The 23,076-nt window shown below is 37.5% G+C and overlaps 2 protein-coding genes across 8 annotated transcripts in view; one reads left to right on the top strand and one right to left on the bottom strand.

The window, feature by feature from the left end:
- Lerp (lysosomal enzyme receptor protein) overlaps nucleotides 1-23,076 on the top strand; it is a 268,742-nt gene that overhangs the window by 141,890 nt on the left and 103,776 nt on the right. The window lies entirely within an intron of this gene.
- On the bottom strand, nucleotides 185-12,004 carry Tl (toll like receptor). 3 transcript variants are annotated; one of them, XM_069843901.1, is made up of 6 exons: nucleotides 11,791-11,998; nucleotides 11,551-11,642; nucleotides 7,579-8,762; nucleotides 5,918-6,227; nucleotides 3,440-4,081; nucleotides 185-1,827 (listed from the first exon to the last, which is right to left on the bottom strand). In XM_069843901.1, exons 3-6 carry the CDS (start codon nucleotides 8,730-8,732, stop codon nucleotides 796-798), a joined length of 3,138 nt encoding a protein of 1,045 aa, XP_069700002.1. In that variant the 5' UTR covers nucleotides 8,733-8,762; nucleotides 11,551-11,642; nucleotides 11,791-11,998; the 3' UTR covers nucleotides 185-795. The 3 variants fall into 3 exon arrangements, with proteins under 3 accessions (XP_069700002.1, XP_069700004.1, XP_069700003.1); XM_069843903.1 differs by lacking the exon at nucleotides 11,551-11,642 and having other exon boundaries at nucleotides 11,791-12,004; XM_069843902.1 differs by lacking the exon at nucleotides 11,791-11,998 and having other exon boundaries at nucleotides 11,551-11,784.

Here is a 23,076-nt window from a genome sequence, read left to right on the forward strand (position 1 = left end):
GAAAAAATCTCAGCACCCTACCCCATTATCTTCCGGCTTAATTGTCTCATGAGTGATACTTTATTAGTGTCACTTGTGAGGTTCCAACCAGTCTTCGGACTGCTGACTAAACATAAACATACAATTACTATTCACTATTTATTAACATACAGACTATAGGCATTGACAGTGGGAACAATAAAGATACCTATGAAAGCTGTTTATTCATGTAATAATGTTGAAAATAATTAACAACTGGTTTGGTTTGGTTTCATTTGTACGTCTTATATGAAGTAATGCATATGAAATGATATGTGTTCAAAGATAATTGTGCATGAAACATTCTATTTGATCGTAGGCTCTTGGATGTTTAGAATGTAAATAAAAAAAATGAAACTGCATTGCATTAAAACAATACCGGTAATGACATTTTAAAAAATAATAAATTTGTTTTTATATAAAACACGTCTAGTTATCATCACAATATTTACAAATAGCTGCAAGTCAGGTACTGTCACATGAGCGTCTCAAAACATTTTCACACAAACATTTCACAAAATTGACCTGATTACTTGACCAGTGTTGCATATCTTAGCAGCCAGTATGGAAAATTGAGCACCACGAAAAGTCTTTGCACTCAGTTTGTCATAACACACTCACAATCTTCTTTTTTGATTAGCAGCCTATGCAGTAAAAAACACTAATTCAATATAGCTTTCGTCACAACACAACGTCCTGAAACAATTGTTGCAGTTACATCTGCCACAAGTCAGCAGCCTCTAAAAAGTGAGAAAATAGTCGCACTTTCCATGATAATTACACAGATTTCACATAACCGTTATTAATATGACCATTCGTCTCTGTCACTAATGTTGCATGTCCATTAACAGCCTCGAGAGGGTTGATAACTGTCTCAGCAGGAGGGGTGGTAGTGGGAGGGGTGGAAGGTTTGATCAGCTCAAGCTTATCATCCTTTGCATGTTTTGACTTGAGCTCCATGCCTTTAAGCACTCCTGACTTCTGAGGATGCGGCAAAGCATAGCGCAATTTGTCCCAAAACCAAGGATCCCCCCATTTGACATACGTGTTCATGCTGAGATAGGCACGCAACTCTGAATCGAGCTCGTCCAGAGGGCCTATGTCCCCATATAGAAGCACGATGACACGGGCCCGACCTTCACTCAAGGCCTGACTGTGAGCAGTTCGGAATTCCATGCGTCCCCATACACTCTCCAAAAAGCTGGGTGACAGAACCACCAGTGTGCGTCGCGAGTCTTCAACAGACCGTGCTATCTGGTTCGGGATCCACTCACCAGCTATCCAGTCACGATAATGCAGACATAGCTTGAATGGTGTTGCACCACCTTCTAAATGTGGCACCAACTCATTCACCACAAACTCTTCGTCACGGTGCGAGTAGCTGATGAAAGCATCATACAGTTTCTCCTTGTCCAGCTCTTCCTCTGTTACAAACCACAGGCACCAGCCATGAGCGTACAGCCAGACCTTCACTTCCTGCTGGTAGTAGTAATACAGGGCTGCGGACACTCCAATCATGACGCCCAGTATGGCCACCAACACGCTGGCCACAACAATGTTGGTACTGGTCATAGGGCAGAGCTCGGTGATGGTAAGATTTGTAAGAGAGCGTGCACCTAGGTTGTCACACGTTATATTGGACAGATATGCAACTTGCTTGAAGTGTTCTTGTAGGAAGCTGAGGAGAGGTTGGGCCATGCAGTCACATTGCCATGGGTTGGCGTGGAGAGTAATGCGTGTCATGTTGGACAGTGCTTCTAGCACAGATCTGTTCATCCTGGTCAGGTGATTGTGGTCGAGTTCAAGCTCCTGCAACAAGGAAAACCAGAAGAACATAAACTTGCTGCAATAATACACCAAGCAGTAGTGTTGTCTACCAGTTGTAGGAAAATTACCTAAAAATTGTGTTATTCAGTTCATGAAAAGTATATAAAATAGCATGTTATCGGTTTTAAAACATGTTGAACTAAATGCAAAGATAAAAAAAAAACATTTTAATAACTTAAAAAATATTTTAAAATGAGCACAATTCACACAACTGGTAAATACACTAAAACCCTAATTATCATTTAGTTAACCGACCAGTGGATCATCTGACTTTTTTTTTCATGCACGCATTGTATACTTCACCTGACATAATTAGGAACATAAAATCCAGACGTTTGAGATGGGCAGGACATGTAGCACGTATGGGCAAATCCAGAAATGCATATAGTGTGTTAGTTGGGAGGCCGGAGGGAAAAAGACCTTTGGGGAAGCCGAGACGTAGATGGGAAGATAATATTAAAATGGATTTGAGGGAGGTGGGATATGATGGTAGAGACTGGATTAATCTTGCTCAGGATAGGGACCAATGGCGGGCTTATGTGAGGGCGGCAATGAACCTCCGGGTTCCTTACAAGCCAGTAAGTAAGTAAGGCAGTAATATGGCTACCCAATATATCTGTCGGCCTTTTGTAATATTCGTAAATATACCAATGAGAACTCGAAATCCCTAGAGCTGAATAAACTTCAAATCTCGCATCACTATGTGATAACATAGTCTACTGAAGACAACATGTTGCTTTCAGTTTAGTCATTTAAGAATGAAAAGAAATACATTGGAGCTTCAATTGTTGTCATGTTGAATTATTGTTGAAATTATACTTTCTGCTGAATCCATGTACCAGTACATTTCTGTTATTTTAAGTAGAATGGCTGAAGGTGATGATACACCTTAACATGACAGCTGTTAATCTAGTTCATTGCACTCTTTAAGATTTTTATTGCTTGCAGTCACGATAATAGAAATATTTTGTTTAGTTGCGAGCTTTTTGTTTCTGTACTCGATCACGACCTTCTGTAGCATTTTGCAGGCTCACTGTCCTTGTGAAAGTGTGTCAGCTGTTAATTTCAATGTTGTAGGCAAAGAAACATGGTAACCCATCGAGACACATGATTTGGTATTTATTGAATTTTACTATATTTATTGAAAGTTTCTGTTAAACTTAATGCAAAATCAAATTACTCAGGCCTTCATCTCTATAAAATCTAACATTAAACATCAATACAGACAAAAATGTACTTTGTGACAAGGATGTATAGATGGACAAAAACCATCTAGCTGTCTGCGAAATCCTTCCAGCAAATCAAGACATTATCAAAAAGTATTGGACTGCAAGATCACAAATTTCTTCATTGTCAAACTATTGGAAAACAACAACTTATCTGTTAAAAGTCTTATAAGAATCATTTTGGTTAAATCAATGTAACAATGTAAAACCTTTTATTATATGATTTTTTTTCAGGACAAACTCTCGTTATAACATGGACTTTATTGTTTTAATGATTCAATTATATAGTTATGGTAACTGTCGTGAAGAAAATCGAAACTCCAATGTATAACAGTTTTAAAATAGTCTTGTTTTATGTAGACTCTTACCTGAAGGTTTCTAGGCAGCTGTTCACTGGAGAGTCCTGAAATGTTGTTATGTGAAGCATGTAGATGCGTGACCCAGTTGTACCCTTGAGACGAATTATGGGGGAGAGTCTCCAAACTATTGTTCTCTAACCACAATTCAGTATGATTCGGTCTGAACTGTGCAAATGTTTTGCGGCATTGAATGAGATCTGGCAATTCAGCTGGAGCATGCTGAAGGTTTGCATCGGAGCAGTTGATGATAAGGGCAGAGAATGCTGGACGAATGTAGCATGTGCACTGATGTGGACATATCCCACACTGGAGCTCGAGTGGACACAAGATTTGCTTGGATCTGACATTTGTCACAGGAACCCCTTGTAGCTCAGGTGGGTTGGCACAGCTAAGGCTGCCTGGAATCAGATCGTACATACTCCGCACCTCAGGCTCCAGTTTATCCTCGAGATACCGCAGCAGGTCGTATGCTTTGCAGTCACATGTCAAAGGATTTCCCTCGAGAAGTATGTGCCTCTGCCTTATGTTGGACAAATTGGTAAAATCTTGCTCTCTGGCCATCCTCTCAAGACTACGCAGATCCAATTCTGAAATGTTGTTATAAGTGAAGTTTGCCACGATGTTGTCTGACAGAAATTGTAAATCTCTTATCTGTAAAGGATAGAAAAAAATCAAGAAATGAGTATAGAATCCAACAAGTGATATATATCGTCATCTGAATGCAAGAACTAGGTAACTTGATTTTTCATATTTTGTGACATTGCCTATTTACTTATTTATTGCACTAAGGAATATGTCTCGTTTTCTTTTACCTATTTGTTATATTAGAAAATAGATGTCGCTGGTATCGTTCAATCAGTTACCTAGTTCTTGGGTTACATTTTGTGCGATTTTTGCTATGCTATAAAAGAGGTAACTAAAAAACGCAAATTTCGAGTTACCTAGTTCTTGCAGTCACGTGACGATATATTTTTATCATTTCCAGGCGAATCATTTGCTATCATTATTATTGAGAGTAATGACAAAATAATTTCTGACAAGTAAGACAGGACTCCATGATGGACGTCATTTCATTGTAGGTACGTGTTTAAGTTAACACTGATCACTTGAAAAATGACACATATGTATCAGTATGAACAACAGTGTGTGTACACATAATACATGCAAGAATAAGAATTTTTCTTATTTAGAAATGAAATTTAATCAGAAAAGTGAAACTATGTCTCAGTGTATTCTAGAGAAATTTTAATGAATTTGAGAAATTCTTCAGGAAGTCTTATGTTTATCTGAAAAAGCGTAAATTTAAAAAAAATATGGGACAACTGGCATCTTACAAACGCATTAACAAAGGATGCATGACATTCCTCTTACTGTAAATACAAACCATCTCTTAAAATCTGATGCCTGGCAACCCTATCACTTAGTGCAGATAATAGAAATACTGACATACAATAATGGGCAAGTAAAATATTTTTTAAGAATCTTGTCTATAGTTGAGGGTCACATAAGAACAGTTCCTAAACAGCAAATATTGCCGTCTTGTCAGTGTTGCCAACTGTTACCACTTATCACACGAGCCTACGTACTAAATGACTTATTTACTTACTGTACTTTATGTTGGAAGGATATTCTAAATTATTTAATAATTTGTAACATATTTTCGTAGGCAAATTTTACGAGCAAGGGATCAACATGTCAAGTATTTTGTCTGGCAATATGAAATCCATTGGTTTGACTAAATAATTGACTCTCGAGACCTAACCTAAAATGTATTTTGTTTGACCACATGAAATTATTTTTACTAACTCCGAAAACTTACATGGGTATAGTTGAATTATAACCACAACGCAACACATAAAATAACTATTATGTATTAATAGTCATACTGATATTGATTAATTATTGGTATGATCAAATTTCACTAGCTTCCAGTAACGGCTTAGAAATCTAGTACAATATTAATTTCATGGAACTCTAGTACCGACAAATATTATCGATATTTGTCTCAGCTGCCAACATACCAGTTACAAAATCACTACCATTTGTAGTATTTGTCAGTATCGAAATTCGAAACGAAGTTGGCAAAAGAAAATTCAACCTGCAAACTAGAAAATCACCACAATCCACTAGCATATGTAGTAATGGGGGAAAAATGGTTAGGTTTCATCCTTAGGGTATGAAGTAAGCTGACCCGGACTATAGTTGGATCCAAAGATATTTGAAGCTTTTACAATCCCCTGTGAGAAGCTTCTGTGTATAAAAACGGACTATACTCGTCAACCTCTCTTCTTATCCTATCAAGAAGGTAATGAGTGTTGCAGATCCTCCCATCTCAGTAGGCTAGTGAAGTTCTCCATTTATCTGGAGATGTTAAGAAACTTGACAGCATTGAGGGCGAGAGTGGGGAAATTAAACTTAATTAGCTTATATTGAAGAATAACTATTCAGGACATGCTTACACCCTGTGGTGGGTTACAAATTACTTACACTGAGGGATGATAACTTGTTATAGCTCAGATCCAGTTGCTTCAGTTTAACCATGGTGATGGTCCAGTCCTCAAACACTGTTGTGATGTTGTTGTGGCTGAGATACAGTTCTTCTAGTACTATGCATGCATTCAGCACAGACTGCTCGTCTCCTGGCAAAGCTAGTTGTTTTCTCATAGTTAAATTATTGTGCGAGAGATTCAACCATTTCAACTTGGGCACATTCATGAATGCTTGCACTGCAATATATTTGAGCTGGTTGTGTTGTAGATCCAGTCGTTCCAGTGACCAAAGATCTTCAAACCAACCCCTGCAATGAAACTTGTTACATGAGAATACATCCGGTAAATGAGCTGCAAATACTCGCCTACCCATTCCACAACCTTCTTCTACATTTATTATACAGTTCTACAGTTCTTATTATGATTGTCAGGTGCCCAAAGTTAGGATATAAACGAGAGATTCTACATTGTACACAATTTCTCTTGCTCTCAAATCCCAAGTCCACACCTGTGGAGTAACGGTTAGCGCATCTAGCCGTGAAGCCAGGTGGCCCAGGTTCGATTCCTGGTCGGGGAAAGTTACCTGGTTGAGGGTTTTTCCGGGATTTTCCCTCAACCCAACATGAGCAAATGCTGGGTAATTTTCGGTGTTGGACCCCAGACTCATTTCACCAGTATTATCACCTTCATCTCATTCAGATGCTAAATAACCTAAGATGTTGATAAATCATCGTAAAATAACGTACTAAAAAAATCATATCCCTAAATGATCAGCAGACCTACTAAAGTAACTCCAATATAGTCTACAGTCTTCAGAGGAATTTAGGATTTGGACAAAGTATCAACTATGGAAACACTTAAATTTCTTATTGAGAAGCAATAGCTTGACTTCCGAAATCTCTTATATTACTATACAGAAGAAGCTTAATTATGAAAGGTGAAATTTCACTACAATTACGGATATTGCTGATGTTCTCATGCATAGTGTCCTGTTTCAGTACTCAATTTGAGTCAGGTGTAAACATCTTGGGTTTACACCTGTGGAGTAACTGTTAGCATGTCTGGCCGCGAAACCAGGTGGCCCAGGTTCGAATCCCGGTTGAGGCAGGTTACCTGGTTGAGGTTTTATCCGAGGTTTCCCCTCAACCCAATATGAGCAAATGCTGGGTAACTTTCGGTGCTGGACCCCGGGCTCATTTCACCGGCATTATCACCTCCACCTCATTCAGATGCTAATAACCTGAGATGTTGATACAGCGTTGTAAAATAACCTACTAAAAAAGATAAACACCTTGGGAAATGTTTATCTCCTGGAGTGGGGATTAAGAGGAAGTTAAATCTGTGAACTTCTCAAGTTTATACTTGTGATTGGGCTGCAAATTTAATCTTAGAGGATGTGACACACTCTGCCCCAAATTAACATGTTTCACACCATTGAAATCACTCTGAAATAGAAGAATAGGAAATATAAAGCTGATTGGCTTTTATTGTTCCAAGCCTGGTCACTAACTCCAGTTGACAGCAATTGGTGTTTTAAACAATATCATGTATTATCTTATTCTGAAAAAAAGACAGGCTGCAGTATTGCAAAATTCTTTTCTGTCTGTTCATTAAACATAAATATCAAGATCTTTATTGAACTGATAGTAAAATACTCACCCTGAGATATTAGTCAACTGGTTGTATCCAAGTTCGAGCACTTGTAGACGTTTGAGTCTGGAAAAAATATTATTAGGTAGGGTATGTAACTGGTTATGTCCAAGTTTGAGATTCTTGAGTCCAGTCACGTCCCGAAATAAGTCTGATGGCAGAGTTGTTAGACCATTCCACTGAAGCGAAATGTTTGCAATTGCTGTTGATCCCCAGAACGTATCATTAGGCAGGTTCGTTATGTTACACATGTAGAGGCTGACATCTTCCAGGCGTTGCAAGTTGGCAAGCAATCCAGATGGAATGTGTGCCAGTGATTGTCGATTGTCATAAAGTCTCACTATTGTCAAGTTCTTAGAGGATGAAAACAGTCCAGTAGGCAGAGTTGAAAAGTTATTTGCGAACATGTTGATTTCCTTCAGCTGTGGCATCTCTGCAAGTACTTCTGCAGGCAGAGACGTCAGCCCATTAGAACTAAGATCCAACACTTTCAGACTTGTGAGACCAGCAAATTCACCTCCTGTGAGATTCCTCAAATTATTCCCCCACAAGTTCAACCTGTGAAGATTCTTTTGGTTTCGAAATATCCCCTCCTCGAGGTGGCTCATATGATTTCCTCCAAGTTCAAGAATCTCGAGTTTGGTGAGACTGTCAAACACATGTGCAGGCAACTGTAAGTCATTCTCCTTCAGATCCAAATGTTTGATAGCTGTCACATTGTGGAATATATCAGCTGGCAAAGTCGTGATACCACTGCCTTGAATTAAGAGATTTGTCAGGTTTGAAAGTCCAACCAGGAAGCTGCTGTCCAATGTATCACTGATGTTTGAGTTGAATATCCTTATGTTCTCAACAGCAGAAATTCCAATAGACTCGAAGAGCTGGTTCAGTGGTATGCTTGGCATAGGGCAAAAATTAAAAGTCGCAAGTCGTACAGGTCCCACATGCAATCCTAACAGCAGCTCATAATCTGACCAGGACATCCGCCGACGGCAGATGAATTCTATCTTCTTGTTGGGCTGTATATTTATGTTTATCATATCACCACACCACACGCCTCTGCCACCTGCAATATTATCTTGGCATTGACATTTGTTGGAGTTTGTGCAGGCTCCCACCACAGTTGCCAGTGCCAACACCACTGCCCACAATAATTGCCCCATTTCAATCACATTCCCTGTGATGACTGGACACTGCAAAGAGAACATAAACATTAGGATAGGCTGTAGCAATTTGTTTACTTTTTATTTAAATATATTAGCCTTACGTGTTATATTTTTAGATGATTGATTTCACTACGTCATTGTGACATTACTGATTATTGATTAGGGCCTATATTGTTTTTATTATTACTTTTTTCGCTAATTGAAGGTCATAAAAGTAGTCTTTTCTTTTTTATTTATACAATAGATAATTTTTTACTTCAGGGTAATCTAGTAATATTAATGTAATGAAGATACTACAACCAACGGTAAAAGAGAATAATTTAATTAGTGTACTTAGGGTTCCCAGAAACACCAGAAAAGAAACCGGGACACTGAACACTAGTTAAAGAAATTAAGCTTTCGTCTATACTTTCCATCGCGCATAGCCATGTTGACTTTGAACAAATTAAAAACAATACAATTAAATCAAATTAAATATTGATATTGAAAATAAAGTACTTATAGAATAAATGAATAAAATGAATTGAAAATGTGCTTCTTACAAAATATATTCACCTGAGAATATTATAGTTATAACATCAGTCATTTATACAATACTTTTCTGAAGAATGGATATCTTGTAAGAATTGTTTGTTTAGAAGCATTGTCATGAAATACAACACTGTTGTCACTGAAAAATGATTTTACAATAAGCACTGAAATTTTCCAGTGAAAAATGTTCTGAATTCCAAAGTAGATAGTGAAGTGAAGGAAATTCTGGGAACATTTCATTATACGGATACCTCACTGACAACAATTAGGCCTATCTTAAAATACTAAATACAATAGATTTTTCTGTGTTTGTCGAATGCGCATCATGATGCTTACGAAAAGGCACTTTTCAGCGCCAATAATTTATTTTGTATGCACAAGGTTGGAATTTTGGATAAGAGGTAAAGGAAGATATCCGTGTCCTGAAATTTAACTGTTTTAAGAATAATATATATATTCAGTGTCAGCTCCGATGTTCCCCCCAGTGTAGTAAATTCCAATGTCACCAGTAGTGACGGAGACTAATATTTATAATTAAATAGCAATTGATATTTCCAGTTTTGTTTTTCAGTCACTTTTTTTTTTTTAATATGGAACATGTCCTGAAGACTTCTTTCGGGACAATGGGACACATTAGCGAAAAAAGGGAATACTGCATTTTACGGGATGTATGGAAAGCCTAAGTAAACTGTATCTTAAAATTCGTTATAATGATTCAAATGACCACTTCTTATAACATAAGGTACACAAATAACAATAGGATAAACTCCAGAACACGGATTGCAGCCTTTCCCTTTACTTCAAAATTCCAACCTTGTGCACACAAAATAAATTATTGGCACTGAAAAGTGCCTTTTCGTAAATATAATGATGCGCATTCGACAAACGCAGACAAATCTGCTCTTTTTAGTATTTGAAGACATAATTTGGTAGGTGCAATCCGTGTTCTAAAATTTTCCATTTCATTAACTACCAGTGCATACATTTTATCTTTCCACGTTCACATGTATGCAAATGCTCTGTGCACTGTCCCGTCTGCTCTACATCCACGAGCGTGGAAAGACAAAATGTATGTACTATATTATTAAACGAAATCATTTAATCTTTCTTTCTCTCTTCGTCATGTTTAAACTTCTTTCATACTGACATACAATTCAGTGCTTGTAGGGGAGAGTATATAATCTTTCGACAACACTAAACAGGAACACATTGCGGACTCCCTTGTCGTGTAGTTAGCACGGAGGAATCTCAGTACTGCACAGGGTTACCGCTGAGACAACAATGGGCACCACATGATAAAGAGACGATTAGAATAACTTTAGTTTTCTGAATAATACACATAGGCATTGCCTGTACCTAAACCCAGAAGTAAGACATGCTGTAGACAAACAGATGGCATGCCCAATTTAACTTTTCGATATTAGGGATGCTAAGATATCACCGATAAATGTGTTCATACTTGTTCACTTTGTAATTGTAGGTACTGTATGTTGCATGCATTATTAGTTCGTGGCCGTGAGCATTCGCAAGGAAACTTAAATTTACGATTTCAGCCCTTTTTTTGTACCCCTATCACAATTTATCTTAAAAAACTAAAAGAACAGATTTGTCTGTTTTGTCGAATGCGCATTACACTTACGAAAAGGCACTGAAAATTTTGTGTGCAAAAGGTAGAAATTTTGGGGTAGAGAGGAAGAAAACTGTAAACTTGAATTTATCCAAACTCAGAATTCGCAAGCCGTTTTTTTTTTTCTTCCAAATTTTATCTAGAATGAAAATGAAGAGCGTAAAATTTAGGAAGGCAAGTTACTTGTGCGGGCCATCTGTTTCGTATTTTACTATAAGTATTTACTGAAATTTTACGAATCTTTGAAAACGCCCGAAATTCTTAAGTGGTATTTAACAAATTTTTATAAACCATCTTCAAACATTCAAGATTGAGTACGTAATATCACATTTAATCACATATTTTGAGCACACTTTTTAAGTAGCATATGTTCAGTGATAGAATGACTGTCAACGTGTGAAATTGACCCAAAGACCCTATAATAGCTCATCCACATTTCGCACTATGTGCGGAGATAAAAATGTTTGGGAATCTGCACTCTACGCATTGGGGCGTAACATTTTTATGTTGCCAGTACTGCGCAAACAAACAAGTCATGACGTCATCTCGTTGCGCAATCTTAATAACGGGGACACACAGATTTGTAATACGGAAACCATCAAATGTTTGATTAAATCATTTGTAATTAATCAGCTTCATTTCATGTCATTTGCCTACCTGATTGTGTTCGTCCGTCGAAAGATTTGCCACTATCTGTCGACCTTGTGCTTCATTCTGAACAGCTCACACAGAACTGGAGTCCAGTAGATCTGTGGCAAGAGAATGTCAGTTCTTGAACCGTCGTAAACTGTACACAGAGCTTCTGTTGTCTCCCGCGTAATAATGAAATGGAAGGTCCGGCTTTCACCGTCACAGTACGGAGAAAGTGACAACACGCGGTCACTTTGGTGTACTCACCTATCGTTCGCAGCAGCTGTAACCCACGTCCGTACCAGACACGGCCTTCGAGGAAACTAACGGCGTGATACAGCTCTCATCATTATGGCAACACCGCTCGGGAGAACTTTGATGCACTCCAGCGACAGGAAATACCAACCCAGCTGTGATGAGTAGTCGTACGATTGCTGTGTGTCCGACCCATTGTGACCTTCATGTTTTAAATATCAAAATATTGTTCGCATAAAACCATCTATCTTCATTTTTCACTCGCTCACTGGTTTTGCCTTTAATATTTCACATTACTTCCAGGAATTTATTCTTAACATTTCATTCTCCCCAACGCAAGTAACACTCTTCTACTACTGCGGTGACAAGAACCTTATAACCTCTTCTGTTATGGAGAAAAGCAATATTTTTGGTTTTCCCCTTGTCTTCCAAATATCTCAAGATCCTTCGGTTTCATAGTTCAACATTACTCATTAGTTAATGTGTTTGTGCCTATTTTCTTGCCATCAATTAAAATACAGTAAATTTTCCCAACACGTAATGATAATGAAGAGATTAATTTTGCATGAAGACTCTTGCAGATATTCGAATGGTTCCTAATTTGAAATTGTGTTTTGTGAAACTTAGGTTTGGAAACAGCCACTTTTTTGTTTGGTTTTAGCAGACAAATTATTTTTCATTGTTATATACAATAGTTGGTAGCATCACTTGTGTTGTGACTGATAAGTTTTCATTGCTAATAATGGTGGTGATGGTGATAGTAGTAGTAGTAGTAGTTTATTTAACGACTTTCAACTGCAGAGATCATTTAGGGTCAAAATTTAACATGAATGAAGAATGACTGAGAAATTTTGTCTGGAGCCAGTCAGGCACAGGATTCTTTTACGTGTCGTAAATGTACGATACAGGACTCATAATTTAATTAATTCCCTCCCGAAGAAAACCATGCTAATAATTTTATCCCTGTTTAGCATCAGTGGCCCTCAGCCGGGCTTCAAACTTGTGAACCTCGAATCCAGCGACTAACGATACAGTTAACAGAAGCATACGCCATACAGTAGTACTTCTACCGATGACATTGCAGTCTGTGAATTCGCTGTGCCATCATTACAAACTCTTTGCAGGCATCAGCCACAAACTATGTATATTTATATGTGTATATGTAATCGAATTGTTTGTTGTTTAGTCAACTGTCCGAAGACAGGTCTGAATCTCACAAGTGATACCAAGGAGGCACCACTTATGAGGCAACTAGGTCAGGAGATAATGGGGTAGAGTGGCCAGTTCTTTTCCCTATGTAATCGAATTATTACTTTTTAATGTATTTAATAATTCTTTATGTGGTCGCTACTGTGACATATTGTCTCCGTGCGGTAAAAGTTGCTATTAACTCATCTAGTGATACACAGGTGAGAAAGAGTTAATATGAGTTATTAAAACCTGTTGGAATAAGTAAGACAATACTCGTTTTCGAAAACACAGTTCAAAACGGCAATAGTTCGAACATTATAGTACTCTCCGAATTTTTCTTCTGTGGGTTTGCATATCCTATTTTTTTTCTCTCTCACTCTCATTGTCTCATAATATGTATCATGGTCATAATACTAAATACAAATATTTACACACAGAATACTTAATAAATTTTACAGAAGAAAGAGTTCGTCCAAAGGGCTGGATTCGGGAAGAGTTTTAGCTAATTGCATTTCCGCGTTGAATAGCAATACTTAAGCGTTGACGCAAATAAGTAGTGCAACGGCGATCACCAGTAATGGAGATCAAAATTTGGCCGATTTGATATATCAAAATTTTAGCGTCATGACTCCAAGGACTGAAGGTCTCCACAGCAAAGGGGATAAAGATATAATTGTCTAAAATATGAGCATATTTATTGACTTTTTTCTTCACGGCTAATTCAGCAGCAGATGCTGCGCGTCTGGAGGTTTTCGGCAAGTGAGATGGAGCTAGAGTGTCAACGCAAGTAGAGTCCCAAATTAAAGATTTTCCTCTAGACCATGGAATTAAGGGGAGACCATCGGGTCATTTACCATCCGCGCGACTAATACCTGGTGGTTCCAAAAGAGACGGGATGCCACAAGAAGTCAGAGATTGATATCATTGAGTGATGTATGTCTGGGAATGCGACCCTTGCTCCTCGCACAGATGAGTGCATGATGGCCGTAAATAGTTTATTTAATTTCTTTTATAGAGGTACTGTTTATGTAGACGTCATTAAGTTTGTACTTGGGTACATAAAATTCGTGCGTCGTAATCCGTTTGTAATATTTATTTATTTACGATAAATACTGTATAAAACAAAAGTAATGGTATTTTAAGGACTAGAATCCTTAAGGACTAAAATTGTAATTATTATTAATGGAACAATTATTTATCAGATCCGTGAATTTAAATCTCTTGGGTAACAAATTACGTTCACGAAATCGCAGGATGTAGATAAGAAACTGGACAGGTTCAGTTTTGCGGTACAGTTAAACCAAGGATCGGCAGAACGTCAACATAGGTGATGTCATATGAAACGCACCCCGCATTGCAAGACGAGGGGTGGTAGGCTGGGGGAGAGGACTGAACCTTGTCCCCCCCCCTGTATAGTCTGGAAATAAGTAACCGAACTGTATGATGTCTTAGCATCCTTCTGATGGATTGAAATTACTCATCAGCTTATTCTGATATTTTAATTAGTGAAGTGAATTCTGGTTCTCCATCATAAGTTGCAATTTGTAATTGCTCAAATGAATGTTGGTCCGACAATCGGGAGCGCGCTTTACATTTAACGTGTTTCATTTTTGAAAGAAAGAGTGAGAGAGAGAGAGAGAGTGTGTGTGTGTGTGTGTGTGCGTGCGTGCGTGCGTGCGTGCGTGTGTGTGTGTGTGTGTGTGTGTGTGTGTGTGTCGAACATTGAAATAAACCTAGCATAAAATGTCCTGAGGAGTGGATATTTCGAATTGTAGTGAATTTTCGAGAAATTTTTTAAATCTGGGAAATTTTACTTTATTTAGGCTTCTTTGCAAAGTTTCAATATTTTATATCGGACAGTTGACTAAACAATAACAGTAATGATATTCAGCAACGTTTTTTCCTTAATCATTATTAATATTCTGGCAAAGTACACGTGACAATGGAGTTTTGTATAATGTCTCTTTATGGTGGTAATATGAAACCCTGCAAGTAGTATAGAACATAACAAACATGTTACATTTTCTTCTTGTGCACAACAAAAGAATTTCTCTTCCCATTCTTCTACAAATATTCTTTTTGCTGCACTCTTTACGTTCAATGGTTTGGAAACAGACATGCTGATCGCCAGTTACGTATGTACTCTGCCTGTCCTTCGTGGAGTGCGTATGGAGGGATGCATTAGTGAACTGCCCCTGCAAAAGTATGACGTAAGATGCGGCTTGCCGCATGAAATGCAGACCGCTGAGTTAATCGAACATTGAAACATAATATGCGGAGAGGGACTCTAATCAAACTGTATGAGGTCGTTGCATTACCTTAGTTACTGTATGGATGTGAAAACTGGACGTTAACATCAGATCAATTACGACAAATTGAGTCATCCGAAATGTGATTTCTCTGATTTGCGGCTGGATATTCACTGTGGGACCGTAAGGAAAAATATGTTATCAAACAAGAATTGAAACTGGAATCAATTACATCTATCATAGAAAATACAGAATAAACTGGAGGGATCATGTACAACGTATGCCGAATAATAGATTAACGAAAACTGTGCCCCGTTGTAACTCTACAGGAAAAAGGAAAGTGAGTCGCCCTCTGAAAAGATGGCATGAACAATTCTGAGACGGAACAGGCCAATATGTGTAATCCTTGTCATCGATGATGATGATGATGATGATGATGATGATGATGATGATGATGATGATGATATATTTCGTGTGCATCATTCTGAGATAAATTAACTTTGAGATACTGAATAGGAATAAAATCTGTTTAATAGTTTTGGAGAAGTCGCTATACATAGATAGAAGACGGACGACATGTCCAAAATCCATATTTGCTAGAGATTAACAACGAGCGAGAAAGCGAGACTAACAGCGCCCGCAAAGCCGAAAACCCACACGACAATGTTGTACGTCACGTCCTTGACATAAAGACTGGTTGTGAGTGTTTCGAGACTCGAGATTGATCACTCCCGAAGTCTTGAATCGCCACAGTTGTTTATACCTGACTGAACTTTTATCTACTTTGACAACTGTTATATATGTATAAACAATCAAGTACCTAGCCTATTTGAAACATCTTTTATCTTTCAGTGTATAATAATCCGTTTCCCAGTCTTTATTTAATTATTAGGTCCTTATTAAAAGCTAGGAATTTTCTTTTCATATGTTTAAGATCAAGTGTGCAATCTCAAATAAAAAGATCGGTATTAATGTTATGTTTTATGTTTCTTAGAAATGCAAATTTATTTGAGAATTATATATTTTTTTTCTATTTATATAACCATAGGTTATAGGTTACAACCAGAACATTTTGATAACTAAGATACTGTTCTGTTTTGTCTTTATAATGTTATTATAACATTTATAATGTTATTTATTTCAGTGATGTATGTTATTCAAAGTTACGAAATCTTTCCACGCCGACCAAATGCTATATCGAGAATGATGAGCGAGACTCGAAGCGCACGAGAATGACGAGACGAGACTCGAAAGAAAAATGCAGCGAACACAGCGACTGAGAGCGGCGGTTAGTTTTGTTCATCTCTAATATTTGCGTAATAAGAGATGCTGAAAACGTGTAGCCTATTTCCGTGGAAAAAAATCTAAATTAATTTTATACAGCGTCAGAGTACTTCTTCATGTTTCGTAGAATGAGACTAAGAAGAGGCAATTCACAGTGAAATTTAAATCTTAAATCGTCCAGTGATTTGAATAACATACATTTTGTGCACTACCACATTTCAGACCGAGAGCCGCCACTGATGAATTGTATTGTTTGTGTGTCGTTTTCAAATTACTTCCTTAATGTCCTCCTTGGGGCGAAGACACATTTAATTACTCGTTTTCCCCAAGTAATTATTTTAAGACACTCTTGTGAGATAAAGTCATTCCGACGAATCTCCGCCTGAAGCATTATAGGACTAAACACACACAATGGAAAATATCCAAGCCGTAGGCGGGATTCGACCTACGACCGTGGTTACAAGGGTGCTGTTATGAACGATCGCATGTACTATCATTGTTATGTTCTTGCTACTGGTGTCAGTTTTAAAGCTACAAAATTTTTATCTTTATTGAATTTAATGTTATTCATCTGCTGAGCGAACAAGACACATCAGATGCACTTTTTCTCCTCTCTTAAGTGCACTAAGGTCATAATAAAATTGCCTGCAACTGTTACTATCCAGCTATTGATTACGTCTTCGTAGCGACCACTTTCCATTTGGTTTGTTATTTATATTATTATGTAGAATTCTAAAATTGTTTATGCGAAGCGAGGAGTTACTTCATTCAATTCTGTATTAACATACGTTGTCCAAGAGTGTAACAAAATTTAACGTAAACCCACAGTCTAGTATATACAGTCACGAACTCGAGTATATGAGGGTACTAGAAACAATAGACTGTGCAGGTACTATTTCGCATTGTCTGTAATGAGACGATAGTAACGATCCTAGTGGTTAGCAACTATCTATGGATGCATATTTACTACCGGTCCTACTAATAAAAACTCTATATACAGACGTTTAACTGTCTTATACAATGAGTAGCTCGTTTATACGTCGTGTGTAAATTCCTTACTAATAATCACTACATACGTCGTGTATAACAGTACAACTGTTACACAGCTACGTCATAGTTTCTTCATTACTTCGTTACGAAAGATAATAGAATATCTGAGGTTCTCTATTGCATCCGGTAGAGCGCTCTAGAGTGGCATGTTAAGTATCGATAGTACAACTGGCTCTAATCGATTACCACACTATATTTTGGTCAAAGAGTACAAGCTGCAGCAATATTATTCTAATTTTTCTGTGCTCTTTGGTTTGTTCTTCTGTGGTTACAAGGCAACCATCGTCATAAAATGTCAGTCTATACGAACAGCTGTTAGAGAGGCTGCCATTTTTTCTCTATATACAACGCTTAAACAAGGGGTTTCGTGTATATAACTACTGCAAAGCATTTCCCATTGTATAGTTACAGCCTGTTTATACATCCATCGCTTATGCATGGTTTATTAGTAACGTTTTCTGTCGCAACTCTGCATAAGTCTCGTATAAAAACTATACACGGTTTATTAGTAAGACTGTACATATTGAGCTTCTTGACTGTATATACTAGACTGTGGTAAAACTACGTCCTTCACCTCATTAGGTATTGAGGGGGGAGAGTAATTTGGGAATTTACTGTCACAAAAATGCAACTTTCCTTGTTCTCCATGTCTTCCCCCTTCTCCTTGTACTCCCCTTGTCTTTGCCTGGTTTTCCTTGTCTTCGCCTTTTTTCTCCGTATTCTCCTTGTTTTCCTCGTGTTCCCATGTCTTTGCCTTATTCTCCATGTCTTCCTCTTGTCTTTGTTTTCCCATTGTCCTTGTCTTCTCCTTGTATTCCCCATGTTCTTTTCGTGTTCTTATTCTCCTTATCTTCCCATTGTTTTAATATATTCTACTTGTTCTCATGTATTACCTTTGTTCTCCTTGTCTTGTTATCCTTGCATTAACCCTTGTTCTCCTTGTCTTGTTACTCTTGTATTCCCCTTGTTCTGTTCGTGTTCTCCTTGTCCTCCCTTTTACCTCGTATTCCCTTTGTCCTCTTCGTATTACCCTTGTTCTCCTTGTCTTTCCCTTGTTCTCATTCATTTCGTTCTCCTCCCTTTTTCCCCTTGTTCTCCTTGTTTTCTCCTCGTTTGATTTCTCGCACAATCCACACATAGTTTTATATAAAACATGCAGCATAGTAAAGCTGTGTGAATCTGTCGATATTTTTAAATTTATAAAGATTCTATTTCTTTTCCTACTAACAAGAACAAATTATGAAGGAGGAACGTGATTTGTAATTAAGCCTAGAAAGTTTGAAGAGATTTCGTCTCCTCCAGATTCATGGCGCTACAACCACCAACGGGCCAGGATCGAGCCGAGAGCATCTTCTATCTAGTAATTGTAACTACGAGACGGGATAGGGACGTTGCATGGTACAGCTACTGTACTCCAACCACGAGAAAATCTCAGGAGAATGAGACGCAGCGGGGTGATGCTGTGAATGAATGTTGATGTCATAAGGTCACACACGTGGGTACACGCATCTCCATGCATCTCCATTGGCTAACTCTCAAAGCACAAACGATAACATATTTATACTACCCTAGTTACAAAATTAGAGCACGGTTAATTTCCTGGTCTTTTAATCTCTCCATACAGGAAATAACATATGCAGGAGAGCGCATGTTTTTTTAAACTGACGTTATAACGGTAATATTATCTATCTACTTCGCTGCAATAGATGACGCAATAGTAAGCACATTCCTTTCACGGTTAATCTCCTGGTTGGAGAACAGTAGGTTGTAGGCGTAGACAAATGGACTTAAAACTTTTATAGAAAGAGGTCCAGGCGAAAATCAACCAGGATCAAGCGGGCCGCATTAGTTATGGGAGGTATCCTGGACATCTGACAAATACATTCAATAATAATAATAATAATAATAATAATAATAATAATAATAATAATAATGAAAGAGTCACGAAAATGATACACTTTCTCATTAGGCATCTGCGTTTCACAGTTTCGCAACAATTCAGTTCCTTTGTCAAATTTTGAATAACTTGAATGTTTATAGTAAATTGTATTGGATATTATTAAAATTTTATGCACCTAAATAATACGATGAACTCTTATTTTTTAGGTTGCAGAACAAATGTAATACATTTGACTTCATTTATACATTGCACGATTTAATGTATTTGATTAATAATGCACATATTGACATAAAATTCTTCACCTGACATAATTAGAACATTAAATCCAGACGTTTGAGATGGGCAGGGCATGTAGTACATATGGGCGAATCCAGAAATGCATATAGTGTTAGTTGAGAGGCCGGAGGGAAAAAGACCTTTTGGGGAGGCCGAGACGTAGATGGGAAGATAATATTAAAATGGATTTGAGGGAGGTGAGATATGATGATAGAGACTGGATTAATCTTGCACAGGATAGGGACCGATGGCGGGCTTATGTGAGGGCGGCATTGAACCTGCGGGTTCCTTAAAAGCGGGTAAGTAACTATAGAAGATCATAAATGTCCAAATAGAGAAGCCCTAATGTGAAAACAAGAAGGAAGAGAGGTAGTCCACAACCCACTTGGGCAAAGGAAATTAATAAGATCATGCAGAAAAGAAACCTGACAGAAAAGATCGAGAGAACTGGAGAAAGAAGATATCTTTTGGTTGAGGAAACGGTGTTATCACAGAAAATTCCTTTATTAAAAAACTAGTATATTGTGAAGATTCCCAATATTATTTCTGTATTTCTGAATCGGCATTAAAAATTGATAGGAATGTTCATACACTTATCGCTCAAAGATTTAGATCTTTCGCTTTCCAGAAACCAAAAATAAGAATTTATTATATGGCATTTCGAACTGTTATACTCAGGTATAAGGCTGAACAATGATTTTACAGTACATAAGAATTTTCTCTGCATTTCGAACTCTCCTATTCTTAGGTGCAAAGATTAAAGTGGTGAGCTGTAAAATTTACGACCTTGTTACTAAGCAGTCCTACTTAGAACGGTTTTCAGTGTAACATTTGATCTCTGCTACCTGTAGCTGCATTGTACGTTTTATTGCCGTTATGATAACTTTATTCTAACTTAGGAAGCCATAGTACTGTAATACATCAGTTTATTATCGTTTTTATTTGGAGGCCCAGTTGCGTGTAATAAAATGTCTACTTAAAGACCTTAAACATTTTCTAGTTTCTTAATGTATATTGATCATTAAACGCCTTGCTTTCGTATACTTGTCCTCTGTTTAGCATCGCATAGTATAAAACCTTCCTCGCATTTTTCAGCAATGAAATTGCTGTAACAAGATATAATTTTATTATATTCGAGTCCCGGGGCTAGAAGGCGGTCGAGCGTTGTGCTAACCACACCACCTCCCTATGTCATTAAAACATAACGCTGTACCTTCATTTACCCCTATGCGCATTATTGGCGTCTGTATCTTAAATACAGCAGAACATTAATTTGGGACTTCTTTGTGTAAATTATAGGTAATTTTGTCATCATTGTTCGATCCCTGATTATCATAATCGTAATGATTATCTACTTTAATTAAACCCTGTCACTTGTGATCATTACGGACCAACATAATAGAGGATGACTCAAACGCAAAATGCGTCCATTCCCTTCAGGTGGGAAATAAATTCCCATTTCACCTCCGTGAATCGAACCCTGTTCTGCTGGATTTACAAGTATAGAGATTCTACCGTTGGCGCCACAGCGAGGGAAATCGAACATATACTGTATCGCTTACAGTGAAAATAATGGAAGCACGAATTTTAACGCGTTTTTCATTATTTCAGATATGATTTCAGGTTATGAAAAGTGACATAGGTTTTTGAGGCGAATAATTATCAGAGTCCGGATTTTGATAACCTGAAAGTTAAAAAGACTGACAAGAGAGTATACGTTATTAGTTGTGTCTTATAGAATGTGTAAGGTAGTCGTCTGGTTTACAGTTACACTGCTTTGAAATTGTCAAACACGTGATATTTCAAACGAAAAGAATCTTTTCTTTGTAAACAGCAGGCCACAGATTTTGTTACCTGCGAGGAGAGTACTGTAATCTTCGTTTTGTTTACATTCATTGTCAACGAATAGTTAGTGAATAGATTTCGTGGTCAATGTTCACTAGACCGTAACAAAGTATTCAGTGGCAATGAGGATTTTACCTGGAATAGAGGAAATATTTGCTGATTTTGAACTGTAATACTCGCCTTCAGGTCATCTAAGTCTGGGCCCTGCTAATTACTAATTGAAGGGGTGATAATGATATAGTCCTAAGCCACACAAACAACATTTTACAGGAGAGCGTATCAAAGGTTTAGAGTCCAATGCTATTAGATGCGGTAATTTCTTCGGCGTGTACTTACGTCATTTGAGGCGTTCAGAGCTAAAGTGGATCAAGTCACAAATTTTCGTAAATTGAGTTTAATTCATTTTCTGATTATCTGAAGTTGGATCTTTTCCGAGCAGTAATGGATCAAATCTTAATTCCAAGCATTCGCCGGTAGGTGACACCAGTCACTTTTGGCTCAGATTATTTATTCACGATGTTCTGAGCCATAGTGGATCAAGTCACCAAAGCGTTGTATCAATTGACATCACAATTATTGTTTATATTTTATAAATCTAGAATTTGAGAATGGAAATTAGATAATCCACTAGAGCAAGTTACTTTAAGTCCTATTATCTCAAAACTACGTCTCGTGGATTTGATCTGAACGCCTCATTTGTTGAGTATTCTTTTTTTATTTCCGTAGGTTATTTTACGACGCTTTATCAACATCTTAGGTTATTTAGCGGTTATTTAGCCGGTGAAATGAATCCGGGGTCCAGCACCGAAAGTTGGGTTGAGGGAAAACCCTGGAAAAAACCTCAACCAGGTAACTTGCCCCGACCGGGAATCGAACCCGGGCCACCTGGTTTCGCGGCTAGACGCGCTAACCGTTACTCCATAGGTGTGGACTTTGTTGAGTAATTTGTATAATATTTTACTAGTAGCTTCCCCAGATGTATAAGAAATGAACTCTTACAAAAAAAAAAAACATTTTTTTTTTTAAGTGTAGCTTTGGACTCATTCTCACCACTTCAGTTAGACTCTATGGTCTATGAAGTATATACAAAAATAGATCCATACTATGTATGAATGTACACTCTTACCGTATTTGACTGCTGAGTAATTCAACTGTACCTCCGTAACTATTGATATTAGAATGAGACATTTTTAACGTCATTATTACTATACGTCCTCTGTTTCATTCTGATCTTCGCGTGCAACATTTTAATCTGCTCTGTAAATAAAATTTAAAGAAACAAAAATTTGCAACAGATGCAAACATTAGCGTTAACCTCAAAATAAATGCCTTACAGAATACATATATAAGACTTACTTGGGCTTAATTACTCTTTAACAACCTGTACAAATATAGATATACAGAAACTATTTTACCTAAACTCCTTTGTGTAATCCTAATACATACAGTATACTACAGCATTCACCGACGAGACGTGCTTTTGTCGATTGAAGCAAGAAGGGA

This window comes from Periplaneta americana, chromosome 13 (assembly GCF_040183065.1).
Source record: "Periplaneta americana isolate PAMFEO1 chromosome 13, P.americana_PAMFEO1_priV1, whole genome shotgun sequence".
Classification (NCBI taxonomy): Eukaryota; Metazoa; Arthropoda; class Insecta; order Blattodea; family Blattidae; genus Periplaneta; species Periplaneta americana.

Excerpts from the sequence above, each read along its gene's own strand:
- Tl (XM_069843903.1), bottom strand. The coding sequence starts at position 8,732 with ATGGGGCAATTATTGTGGGCAGTGGTGTTGGCACTGGCAACTGTGGTG. Across the intron at positions 4,082-5,917 it reads ACAAGTTATCATCCCTCAGT|ATAAGAGATTTACAATTTCT; the intron begins GTAAGTAATTTG and ends TATCCTTTACAG. Across the intron at positions 1,828-3,439 it reads AGCTGCCTAGAAACCTTCAG|GAGCTTGAACTCGACCACAA; the intron begins GTAAGAGTCTAC and ends TCCTTGTTGCAG.